Raw genomic sequence first — 13972 nt, 5'->3', positions numbered from 1 at the left:
CTTGCAATCTTAGTTTATAGATGATCACAAACCATCCTTTGCCTGTTTAAATAAGCTGGCAAATGGTTTTTGCAAACTGAGATCAGAAGGTACAAATCAAAGTACAGTAATAAAAGAAAAGAAGGAAAACATGAGTCTGAGGATGGTGTTTATAAAGACCAAAAAAGAGAAAAAGCAAAGCTATGCATGCTTTCTAGGAAATATTTCCAATAATTTTTTGGAATTGGGTATATGTGCTTTTGGGCTTTATGACTAGCGGCTTTTTAACTGCAGTTTCACTGGGAGGGAAGAGACATCGGTCATGCCAACTGTATGACACTACCTCCCTCTCATAGATGTCATGTTCCCCCAGCAGTCCCTTTTCATTCACAGGGGAAACCCGTGAATGAGCTGCCAATTGTGCAATGACCCAGATGCAAAAAAGCCATTCCTGGAGCACTAGCGTTATTGGCAGTCACACAGTATCCCTGTCCCCTCTTCCTTCCTTTATCTCTTCACCCTCACTATTTTTAAATTTTCTTTTTTCACACAATTCCAGTGCTCCAGAACTGGGCAGACTCAACTTTTTTAATATAAGTTAAAATATTAAATTGGGGCTACAGAGTTCTGAAATTGGGCAAGGAACATTAATTTAAAAAAAAAAACATGCTGGGTAGGAAGGGTGCAGTTGAGGGAGAGGACAGGACTGGAGTGCCATGGTGGAAGCACATTGGTGTGATGATGGCAGCAATAAAAACAGTATCTTCCCTTTTCAATTTTTTTTGCCAAGATTGCACTGAGAAAGGGGCTTGTATTATAAAGCCCTTTGTTTTACTTGTTCTGCCAACCTAGCGATTCAAAAACATACAAATGCAAAATAGGTACCACTTCGGTGGGAAGATAAACAGTGTTCTGTGCAATCATGCTGGCCACATGATCACAGAGTAGTCTCTGACAATGCTGACTCTTTGGCTTAGTAATGGACATGAACACCGCCCTCTATGGTCGGACACGACTTGACAACCTTGTCCACTGGGAATACCTTTACCTTTACCTTTTACTCGTAAAAGGTGAATTAATAGGAGTGGGGAACAAGTTACCTTTTTTATACCAGGTAGCATGTGCTTTTTCCCCAGTAGGACAAGGAAGCATTCATTTTCCCCCCTCCAACAATACTGCTGGGATGACACTGCTCTTTCATGACATGGTATCCTTCCACAAAAGTGTTACATATGGGTGGGTGTGTACGTCAGTCTAAGTTAATAGCAGCCCTCATTATAGGCAGGATTTTTTTTTAATAAAGGAAGAAAAACATAGATGTTACCTGGTGTTCAAGAAATAAGCCTTTGACCTAAAAAAATATGCTGACTGTAATCATTCTCTCTCCAAAAACATGTGAAAGAGCTTCCCTTATGCTTTCATAACCATAAAACAAGGTAAAGGAATCATGAAGTTGGAAGAGATCACAAAAGCCATCCAGACCAATTCCTTGACATGCAGGAATTCATGATTTAAGCACTCTTGACAGATTGCCATTCAGCCTCTGTTTAAAAACCTCTAAGTGGAAGGGACCTTTTGATCCTAAAAGATCCCATCTTAGTGACACAACTGAGCAATTCAGTAAGTCAATGACCGCAACAAAATGATATCACAATGTGTACCACACATGCCCACCTCTTTTTTGAAATGTGGACCACATCATAGCAGGGAGACCAGTGCCATTCACTGGAGCTCCTCTTGATCTTCATCCTTATTTTCTCCATATTCATCTATCTCTTCTAAGCAATTTAACAGCCAGAAGAACAAGAAAATAGAATATCAAACTATTCTGACTGTGCTCTCTGCTTTTGGTACACTAACATGAAAATGCCCAAGAACCTTCCCCCCACCTGCCACTGCCAAAGAAGCAATTGAGGCTAGCACTGAACAAAACAGGTACCAGAATTCTTTGACAGAGAAGGCTAAATGACTCACAAACTGCACTTCCCAGAATTCCCTACCATTGAGCCAGGGCAGTTAAAGGGAAAGAGCCAGGGCTGTTAAAGTGGTCTCAAACCGGATTATTTCTGCCGTGTCTTTTGGACCCTAGTGTAAATTCTGATGGATGTCAGTCTACTCTGCCCACCAATGCCTCCAGAGGGTTAATATCTGCAAGAGTCATCTTGGATCTGCACCCACAACTTGGTAGAGTTAGGTGGAAAGGATTCAGTATATTTCTTCCCCCCTCCCCTTTCTATTCTATTGTCCAGGTTCCACTGAAAACCTTTTTGTTTTGCTCTGCTTGGGAATACACAAAAGCCACTAGGTTTCATGATACATGAAAAAAAGCTTTAGCAGATCATGTTGTTCACATTACAGAGCACCACGTATGACGTTTATGCTGAAAGCCATGCGACGGAAATAAAACGGCATGTGCGCCATGTCAGTGGGGCTCGAGCATACGCGCTATTTGCTTTACACATCTTTGGGCATTTGTCGGCCCTTCAGCAAAATTATATGGTAAACACATGGCAGATGTTGACCATAGTGTCATATGGAGGTCCTAGAGATTCCTAGGGAGGTGTTCTCTCAAGTAAAAAAAAAAACCAGTGTTGTTTTTTATTTGCATTTTTTCCACAGCGATCCTGGACACCTAACAGCAGTGAATGTGAAGGGCCCACTGTATATACATATGCATTATTATTCACTCAGGATTTGTATTCTTGGTTCACTGATTAACCTATTTGTGTTCATTTGCCTCAAACAAGCATTGAGAAGTCATGAGTGGGTGTCCATTGGACACACAACTGGTATTTAAAAAATGCTTTGCACCCTGCCTATCAGTAGACAGCAGCAGCAATGTGGATAAAGACATCAACAGTCAGGTATGGAACCCAGAATGAGGGGACCATCTGCTTCCACATATGGGCCCATACAGACACGCCAAAATAAAGCTGCTTTGGATCACTTTGGAGGTATGCTGTTTAAGTGATGCATCCTAAGAGTTTGGAAGCTGCGCCAAAGCCAAGCTCCAGTACTTAGGACTGGATTGTGGCTTTGGCATGGCTTCTGGACTCTTAGGACGCATGCATAATTTAAACAGCATACCTCCAAAGTGATTCGATGCAGCTTTATTTTGGCCTGTCTGTATATGGTCATAGTTCCTTAGATGATCTGTGATGATAATTTCCACAGCCCGATGACAGCACATCTTCAACTTCTTAAGAAAGACTGAGGGGGGAAAGCAACACAGAGCAGATTCTTTTTAGCCATGAGGCTGCAAACATTCCTTCAACTAGGCTCCATCCCTAATGACCTTCAGAAAGAGACTGAAAATATGGCTGTTCTCTCCAGCTTTTAATGTACCGCTGCTGTTTTATCCTGTCATAGTTCATTTCTTTTAATTGTTTTTCTTTTGTTGTAACTATTGTCATTTTGCAATTTTATTATTATTTTATAGCTTCTGGAGCCTCATGGATTCATATGATTAAGAAATGGGATCCCTCATCTCGTTTAAATAGCAGCAATAATTTAAAAAATAAAATAAAACATGATATACAAATCTCCCTAAAGTTTTCAAAATCTCACTAGAAAACCTCAAGTTTGCATGATTGTGGAAGCATTGTCCATGCATGCCTAGGAAGGCTAACATCTAATCACTGAAGAAAAATGCTGGATAAAATCAGATGTTTTCCAAATTATGTGGGAGGGGGAATTCCAGAAAATGTGCTATAAAGCAATATACTGTCCTTCACAGTGCAGTAGTGAAACTAAGTATAGATGAATGGCTTTGTCTCAAGCAGCCTTAGAAAATACTTAAAGTTTTCCAATAGGCATCAGTATTTGAAAGACTACTGACAGGGGCCCATTCTACATTCCTACCAACCTGCAAATTTGTTTTGTTTTTCAAGTGGATCCGCTTAAGGCCAGAATAACTTAGCAGGTAGCTTTTATGGCAGCTCTAGTGTCTTCAGAGTGGCACCATCCCTTCTGTCCTTTATTCATGTTTCCCAAAAACAGAAGATAATGCAAGGGGGCACAATGTTAGGTAGTGGAGCCACATACAACTCTTGATTGTTCCATCTGTTGCCCCCAAATAATTTCCATATAGCCCCACATAACTGGACTGCAGATAAACTAGATTGCAGAGGAAAATCACTCATTATTCCCTGCTTTCCAAGATTACTAGTAGCAGTGGCATCAATAGGGCTGGTGTCACCTGGGGTGGTAACTCAAGGTGTCAACCCCCCCCCCCACTGACCTATGTCAATACCACACCATATAGAATCCATAGTAAATGCAATAATTGTGACAAAAACAACTAACAAAATTAAAATTTTATCTTTCAATTGCACTATCATATACACAGCCTATATATATTTACATGTGCATTGTGGTTAAAGTGCATATTTGGTACAGTGGGATTTTTAAAAATAAATTAAAAAATAAAAATACACACACATATATATTTTTAAATTAAAAACTTGAGGCCTCTCCTTTCTCCCCCTGCTCACATGATCTCCAGTATTTTAAAGGGATGAAGCAAAATACAGAGGGTTGGGGAGCAGTGGTGTCACCGCCCCTTAGAGTGTCACCTGGTGCGGCCCATACTCCCTGCATTGCACTAATGACCCCCCCTCCCTGGCTAGCACAGATAAAAGCTGTGTCAGTGGAGAGTACAGGGAGAAAGAGTACACCGAGGTGTTTATTTGTAATATGTTGGATCTATGTGCACTGATACATGATGAGGGATGCATATGTGGGACAAAAGTGTGTACCTGTGGGGGATGGCATGTGTACATATATACAGATGCAATCCCTAGTCCCAGTAAAGGTTATGCACTACAGTCATACTACTCAATGAAAAATGACAAAAGAAACATGGAGCTCTTTATAGTCTGTTCCTTGTTCAACTGTTAAACACAGTATATAATCCATTATATTGTTATGCTGTGCATTTCTGTGCCTACTCTCTAACCTATGATTTAACACAGCAGCCAAAACTCACAGTGATGGAACAAGTTTAGTCCTTCCTCTATATAATAATAATAATAATAAAATTTTATTTCTATACCGCTATTCCAGCAATCACAGCGGTGTACATCAAAGAGTAAGACAATTGAAACATTAGCATGAAATAATACAAAGTTAATAATTAAGAACAATTAAAAAAAAGTTAAAAAAACAAACAAACTAACAACACCCTATACAAGTGGCTGTGTAGAATGGAATACACAAAAACATTGCCACGGGGAAAAGAATGACCACAAGGCTCACGGGGGGAAAGCCTGGCGGAACAAAAAAGTCTTCAAGTTCTTCTTGAAAGCATCGAGGGAGGTGGAAGTACGGAGCTCATTGGGGAGGGAGTTCCAGAGCTGAGGGGCTGAAATAGAGAAAGCCCTCTGAGCTGATACATATCGAGCGTCTGGAACTCTTAAAAGATGTCTTTCACCCGACCTGAGAGTGCGGGGCGGATTGTATGGGGAGAGGTGGTCCTCCAAGTACCCTGGGCCCAAGCCATTTAGGGCTTTATAGGTGATAACCAACACCTTGTATTCGGCCCGGAAGCGAATAGGCAGCCAATGGAGATCTTTTAGGACTGATGTTATATGGTTGGCCCTGGAACATCCAGTAACTAGCCGAGCAGCCATATTCTGCACTAATTGAAGCTTCCGGGTTTGGTACAAGGGTTGCCCCATGTAAAGCGCATTACAGAAATCTAATCGAGAGGTTACCAGAGCATGTATAACGGTTTCAAGGTCCCCCCGGCCAAGGAAGGGTCGCAGTTGGCGTATCAGCCGAAGCTGATAACAGGTGCTCCTGACCGCTGCATCCACCTGAGCAGTAAGGTGAAGTGATGAGTCCAGAAGCACCCCCAAACTGCGAACAGAGTCCTTCACAGGAAGCGTGACCCCATTTAGGACAGGTGGAAAAATTTCCTTACCCAGACCAGGAGAGCCCATCACCAGTACTTCCGTTTTCTCTGGATTCAGGCTGAGTCTGTTTTCCCTCATCCAGCCCATTACCGACTCCAAGCAAGCATTAAGAGGAGAGATGCCATCCTTAGTTACTGCATCAGACGGAGACAAAGAGAAAACTATTTGGGTGTCATCAGCGTACTGATAACACCGCGCCCCGTGTCTCCGGATGATCTCTCCCAACGGCTTCATGTAAATGTTAAAAAGCATAGGGGACAAAATCGCTCCCTGAGGGACCCCAGATGTCAGGGCCTTCCTATCAGAGCGACAGTCCCCCAGCTCCACCATCTGGAATCTGCCCGAGAGGTAGGAACGGAACCACTGCAAAGCAGAGCCCCCGATACCCAACTCCCTCAGGCGACCCAGAAGGATACCATGGTCGATGGTATCGAAGGCCGCTGAAATGTCCAAGAGCACTAACAGGGACATGCTCCCCCTGTCCATACCCAGACGGAGATCATCAACTAAGGCGACCATAGCAGTCTCAACTCCATAGCCCGCCCGGAAGCCGGTTTGAAATGGGTCCAGATAATCCGTCTCATCCAAGATCCCTTGAAGCTGAAAGGCAACTGCCCTCTCGATCACCTTCCCTAAAAATGGCAGCAGCGAGACAGGCCGATAATTGTTCCGAATTAAGGGGTCAAGGGAGGGCTTTTTCAACAAAGGTTTAACAATGGCCGTCTTCAAAGTTGATGGAAACTGCCCATCCCTGAAGGATGTATTGATAATACGGTGCAACATATTGGTCACAACCGTTCCCCCTTGAGCTGTCAGCCATGAAGGACAGGGATCGAGAGAGCAAGTCGTCTTCCTAACACTTCGAAGAATCTTGTCCACATCCTCAGTACAGACAGACTCAAAGTGATCCAGTTTAACCAAGTCCACGGAGGCTCTGGACACCTCTACTCTAGATTCTGAACTAATAATGGAGTCAAGATCAACCCTTATCCGAGAGATTTTATCCGTAAAGAAGTTGTTAAACTCGTCGCAGCAGGCTTTCGATGGTTCCAAAATAGGGTTCAGGGGAGGAGGGAGTTGAGTAAGCTCCCTCACTACCCTGAACAGCTCTGCCGGACGCGACTCCGCGGACACGATACGCGCAGAAAAGAAAGAGTTCTTCGCTGCGATTATCGCCACTCCATAGTCCTTCAAAAGAGAGTCCAGGAGTGTCTTGTCGGCTAAGGTCTGATGTTTCCGCCATTTGCGCTCTAGTCGTCGCAAAACCTGCTTCCTGGCCCGAAGATCTTCCGTATACCAAGGCCGTTTTTTGGAAGCAGGTCTGAGAGGACGCTTGGGGGCGATACTGTATATAGCCCTGGAGAGATCAATATCCCAGATGTTAGTTAGGGCATCAACAGAATCACCGTCAGTTACAACCATAAGCCCCTCTAGGGCTTCTTGGAACCTTTTGGGTTCCATCAGCCTTCGAGGGTGGACCATCCGAATAGGTCCGCCACCCCCAGGAGGGATCCGGGTAGAAGCCTTGATATTATATCTCTTATAATGTTTACTCTAGTATCATAAATTAAGCAGGGTTTGAGATAGGGAATCCGTCTAGAGTGAGCTAAATGAGCTGAATGAGGGCCAGGTGATGTTGGTGGACTCCTGGCTAGTGTGGCAGATGGAAGCATGTGAAAGCCAAAAAGAGAGTAACATTTGATGCATTCATTTGGCACCTCAAAAACCAACTGAGTTTCCAAGTTGGAATTCAGCTGACCCCCAGTATACTGGCTGAGTATACTTCATTCTCCTTCACCACATGGTAGAATCTCATGTCATGTGGTGGAAGTCAGCAAAATAGAAAACCAGACCCATTCATCAGGTACTTTGTGTTCAGTCGACTCAGGGAGGGGAAGCAGAAATGAGCAAGCTCCTTATCTGTGGAATCTGTATCTTATCCCACAGCTGTCTTTTGAGTGGCATAGCTTTGGGAAAGGGCTGAAGTGACAAGGGAAGCTCTGTGGACTGGACAGGACTGGGGCAGGAGCAATGGGCCTAGATCAAAGAGCTGGGAAGGGTGCCCATATTGGAAAGATCACAGACAAACAGCCACAGACAGACTGAAACAAAATTTTGGGACCTAGATGAGATTTTTAGGGCACAAAATTCAAGCAAAACAAAATTTCAGTGACTTTTGATAAGAAAACATTTGCTGAATCACGGCATAACAGTGATTCAACAAGCTTTTATTTTGTGTTTAAAGTACAGACTTAAATATCAAATATGTTATAAATGTAGCTATCAGATGGAGAGATGTGGTTTTCTACCCTGAAGTCAATCTCAAAGGACTACATTGGATAATTTTTGTCATTCTCAAACAGTTGGAAGGTAGAATGAACTCAGCTTCTCAGCCAATATTACCACAAGCAGGTTAATGAAGAACGCTTACACACATGGGAAAGGCAGAGCAAAGGATCATAGTCTAATCATAGCAGGATGCCAAAGAGTCTGCTTATTAATGAACCATTGATAATGCAATAATTAGTACTCCCAAATTACTGAACATGGCTCAATTTCACACTCTCTCTTCCTCTGTGCCCACTCTCTCTGTTTCTTTCTCTCCCTCCCCCCGCCCCACAAAAGCCAAAAGAATTGGTCTGCATGAGGCAGGGAGAGAAACCTGGACTATGGAAAATTGGGGAGTTTGGATTTTTAGAAGAGAAATTGAAAAGGAACCCTATATCTGATTAATTGAACTAGAATTCAGGGAAACAAAACCATACCAAGACCAGACAAGATATGATATTAGGGAATTGATATGATCAGATCTCCTGCCATTATTTCAGAAAGTTAAACGAAGCCAAGGTGGGCATTTCAGATTCAAGCCAAGGTAGCTATTGACTTTTCTCTGGGGGCAAATAGAGCCACTTGGGAGGAGGTGGGCAGAAGCCTATGGACTCACCTTCCATAGTCTTGTAGTGCTGGTTTATATCCGCCTCTACGCATGGACTGGCTATTTTCTTATTTGTTTTTAAGGGAGATTCAATCAGAGATCTCCTGACATACATCTGGTATGGTTTGTAGTTACTATCAGATGGAAAATTTTACAGGTTTTGTAAAGTTATATATGAGCCTTATTGTCAAAAGATCCTAACATCATCATAAGAAAGTAATTTCAGATTTATTCCAGCTGGTTCAGTATACAGTACATTACAATAAAATTTAGAGCCCTTTCACATTACACAGTTATCGCTTTATGGTTCTACTTTAACTGCCATGGTTTGGTCATATTGAATCCTGAGATTGACAGTTTAGGGAAGGGCATTTAGTCTTCTCAACCAGAAAGCTCATCATGAAAATCCAAAACACAGGAATCCACAGGATGCAACCATGTCAGTCAAAGTGAAATTGTACTACTATAATTATATAGTGTAAAAGGTCTTGCAGCCCTAGAAAATTTCTCATGAACCTTGCAAAATAACTTTTCTTTCTTTAATTAAATAATTTATTTTAATGCAAATATTTGATCAAATAAGGATTTTTAAAATAAAACCTGATTAAAATCATCATTTCAAAGGATCTTTGGTAGGAACCACTACAAGTGCCAATGATTCTGCAGCCTAAATGACATTAAAAGGGAAAGATCAGCAAATTTAGTGAATCCTTTAAGCTAACAGACACAACAATTTCCATAGAAGAAACACCCCTAACTGGGGGGTTGGGGAGGTGGAGCCTCTCCAAAAAATTCCTGAGTTTACCCAGTGGCTACAGAATATTTCCTAATTGTTGTTCAGAGGATGGAGACAGAAAACCAAATGGAAAGGAGGGGGTGAGTGGGTAGAATTGAATATCATAGAAAAGGGCATATCTGTCTTATTGCTGCAGTGAACAGAAGCACATTACACAGAAACATTTTGTTGCAGGCCTGCATGTAATAAGATAAAAATGATACAAGAGACAGAAAGCTGTTAAGTGAATATGCCTTCACTGACGATTGTTCCATGTAGTTCACAGATATGGCCTTCAAACATTGTACAGATTTTTCTCTGCCCACATGAATTTTCCTTTACTTTCATAACAGCTGGAGAAACTATTCAATTTCAGACAATTGTAGTAGCTGTTTTTCTTAAACTGTTTGGAAACAGGAGCTCTTCCAGGCAAAGAAGAAAATAAGTGCCTACCTCAGGGATCCGGACACTGTATGGTTGATTGTGAAACCTTGGTGCATTGTCATTCACATCTCCCACTTGGATATTTACTGACCCTTTGATAACCTGTGATTGAAAGGGTTAAGATTTATTTAAGTTGTTTATATTGTAGGCATTTTCCCACATTTGTCACGGAGAGAAAAGACTTCAGAAATTTACAGATAATGTCCAAAACCATGTAATTTGTTATTATTGAATCAATACGATTTATCTACGTGTTCATTCACTATTAAACAATAGATTGAATAGGTCTACTCGAGCTGGCAGTAATTAACAGCCATTGTTTATTATTATCAAGCAACAACGTTAAAAAACTGCTTAGAGGACCTTTGCAGAGGAGTGGGAACTAGGTTCCTAGGAAACATGTCTTCAATGCTTCATTCCTCCTCATTGCAAGATCATTTCAGCTAGGAAAATGGGCTAAACCCCACTTCTGTGCTCAGAGGATCATTGTGGGGAGGGCCACTTGATTATATGTCCAGTGTGTGCAACCTTCCACATATTTTCCTGTGAGGAAAGGCGGTCTGCTCACTGCACCTTACAACATACATCCCATTTTGGTTTCTGAGACATCTGTTTGCTCTATAAATGTATAATAGTCCAATTTTTTCTATGTCACTGAACTACAAAAGGGATAGCATGCTAATGTCAAACATCGAATACAATCATATAAAAAAGACAACACTACCAATAAGTGAAATTTAGATTATAAACAGATGATGATGGTGAAGAGTACACAAAGGCTGAGGTAGAAAACAGAAGAAAAACTGAAAATAATCCTAATCCAAATGAATACAGTTTGTGCTCTCTCTCCCAGCACATAGCTAGGCTAGAAAATGGCTCTCTCTTTAACATGAGAATAGCCCAAATGTGAGTCAGAACTGCATAAGTGGAAAAAGCATTTTACGCACTTGATTCAGATTCACATCTGACTATTTACATATTGCCAAGACTTTCTACAATTCAGCACCACACATCTACTTTAGCCTTTTCCCCAGATGCTCCGCTACAATCATTTCTAAAACTGTCCATCAAAAACAGACAACAATGGACCTGACATTCTTCAGAGCTGTCCATCCTTTTGAAACGCATTTCCTTTTAAACTTAAAACACAAAGCCACTGATTCTTTACACAAATGAATGAAAATGGCCATGCTCCACAAGAAATATTTTGCTGCCTGAGACAGAGCAGCAAATGGCACTGCACTCTGCTCTCTAACTGCTTAGTACACAACGCTGGGTACATTAGGAACACAAGAAGCAGGAAATTGCAGAAGGAAGGCCCTGATTCTTCACTCATTTTTTGCTTGTAGGCAAAAACAAAAATGTCAATAGTTTTCTTCCCATAGCTTGAGATTTATCAGTTTCTGCGCCTTTTCGTCTGATTTTTTTGCTTTTGCCACCAAATTTTATTTTTATGTAAACCCATCAGAGAAAGAGGGGGGGGGTCTTTTTGATCTGTGCGAGGATGAAAAATTTGGCATTGCTTGATTATTATGTCAAGTATCTGACCAGAGTTCGTCTCCCCACTCAGCCATGAAACCTACTGGGTGACCATGGGCAGGTCGCATGCTCTCAGGCTGAGAGGAAGGCAATGACGAACCTCCTCTGAACTAATCTTGCCAAGAAACCCCCATAAGGTCACCATAAGTCAAAAATGACTGGAAGGCACACAGCAACAACAAATCTGAACGTGCCAAGTTACCCTTTCTCAGCAATGATGAGAAATTTTACTAAAATTCTGTTTATCACTACCCAGAAGCACCTCCACAATCCTAACTGTAAAAATCAAATAACAATCAATTAAGGAACTTCTTTTGCTATCCTTTCATCACACTCCAGATCTGCTACCTAACGGTACACTTTGCCTAACAGCAGAGCTGGCCCTATCTGCAAAGTTGCCTCATTTTAGAATCCAATAGAATAGTAAGCAAAACTCAGAGGCCAGTACTGCATAGATCCCTAAAGTGCATACATTTTCATGTAAATGGAGAGGAGGGAACAGATGGCTGTACTTCCACACTATTTCCTACCCTGAAATGCTAAAGCCTTGGATAGCTGCACACTCTCCTTACTGTGTCGGGGGGAGGAAGTGGGGCTATGGCAGCTTTAATCTCATCCCCACAGAATAGGCCATCCAAATCAATCCTAATACTTCCCTCCATTTTAAAACATGGAACAAATGTCACACTTACCCCTTGGCTGTCACTGACAGAAAATTCAACTGTGAATTCTGACTTCGTCTGAAAGAAGAAGAAAAAGATATAATTAGAGATGCCACAATGGTAATCTGTTGATAGAAGGCTTTGGACTTGAGCCGAATATAATTACATGCTTTTGTGGCCTGGAAGAAAATGAAGCGCAATCCCAGGAATAACTGCAAAACCTCAGTTCAAGATTGCAATTCTAGTACAGGGATATCAAGGGATTGCAGTGAATGAACTAATGGCAAGCAAGTACTGAAGCTTCTTTGCTGGCAGCACAAAGTTCTAAGGACAAGATGAGAGGTCGATGAAAACCAAAGAGAGTGTGGATAAGCGCTGTTCAGCTTTCTTAACTGTGAAAACTCTTTCTGCAGAGTTTTATAGATCTGTATATATTAGAAATATTAACATTAAACATTAACGTTAACATTAAAAGCTAGGGCAAAGAAACCAAACTCATGCATGCAAAAGACATAGTGTATCTTGGGCGGGGGTGGGGGAGCAGTAATTGGCACTGGCCAGCCATGTAAGAGCACAGCATTTTTCTGTTGTTCTAACAGACCAGTGGGGATCATGCTGCAATCCAGATGTTGCTAGACTGCAAATCCCAGCCTCCCTAGCCAGGATAGCTAAATGGCTGAGAAATGCTAGGAGATGCAATCCAACAAATTATGTAGGGCTGCATAATTCCCACCCATGTTTTAACAGAACATAACTTTTCTAACATTATTCTTACATGGCAGGGGTAAAGAATAAACCCCTGTAAATAAAACACCAAATATCTGCAATTCTGATAGCTCCTCTATAAGTCAGACTAAAATCTGGAGCGGATTTACCAACCCACTGGCATGGGAGCCATCATCTGCCACAGGCTCATGGGAAATCTGACTTGTTGTCAATAAGCCGGTGTGAACTGAGTCAATTGGTGACTGTAGAAGTAATAACAAACCATGAGAAGAAGCTACCCGATCCTGAGGATCACATACTCCCTCCTCCCTTTCCTTCAAATAAAAAAGGATGAAATAAGAAGCTTCCAAGCCTTTAGTTGCTAAAGGCAGATAGAATATTTGTCATTATTCATTTCCCTGCTGAAAAACAGGCTTCCCAACACTCAGAAAATCTGGGTATGACACAAAGGTGAGCATTTTGCTCAGTTTTTGCTTAGCATTTGCACACTCTAAATTGTTTTGGGGACTTATTCTGTGCAGAAACTCACGTGGCAGGTTTTTAGGTAAAAGCAGTGGGTTTTGCACAAAAATAATCATTTTACACAAACACCAACTCCAGAAATTTTTTGGTATTTTTAGTGCAAAAACAAAATTCTGTACAAAAAACTATCCAAAAAAATCCTTTTTTCAGTGAAAAATCTTCTGTTTGTGTAAAATAATATATGTGTTTCTGGGAACAGAGTTCTTTGCGTGTGAACAGAGCATTTTTATCACTTAAAATATCACTTTTGTGCAATGTATTTCTCCACAGATTAAGGGCCCAAACAGACAGGTCACTTTTGGATGTATGATGTTTAAATGCTACATGAATCCTAAGAGGCTGGAAGCCTTGCTAAAGCCACACTCCAGTCCTAAAGACTAGAGCACAGCTTTGGTGCAGCTTCTGGCTTCTTAAGATGCATGTGTCATTTAAACAGCATACCTCCAAAGTGACCTGAAGCAGCTTGATTTTGGCC

The 13972-nt window shown here is 41.5% G+C and overlaps 1 protein-coding gene across 1 annotated transcript in view; it reads right to left on the bottom strand.

The window, feature by feature from the left end:
- The window catches only part of LOC149318775 (cadherin-23-like), a 582387-nt gene that overhangs the window by 435216 nt on the left and 133199 nt on the right, over nucleotides 1–13972 (bottom strand). Inside the window, exons 5-6 of the mRNA XM_089510444.1 lie at nucleotides 12280–12327; nucleotides 10058–10150 (exon numbers count right to left, since the gene is read on the bottom strand). Coding sequence (XP_089366570.1) covers nucleotides 10058–10150; nucleotides 12280–12327 — 141 coding nt within the window. The remainder of the gene's footprint in view (nucleotides 1–10057; nucleotides 10151–12279; nucleotides 12328–13972) is intronic.

This window comes from Sceloporus occidentalis, unplaced genomic scaffold (assembly GCF_023333645.1).
Source record: "Sceloporus occidentalis isolate IW3139 unplaced genomic scaffold, rSceOcc1.0.p SCAF_2, whole genome shotgun sequence".
In the NCBI taxonomy this organism is placed as follows: Eukaryota; Metazoa; Chordata; class Lepidosauria; order Squamata; family Phrynosomatidae; genus Sceloporus; species Sceloporus occidentalis.
This window is presented reverse-complemented; position numbering and strand designations above follow the sequence as displayed.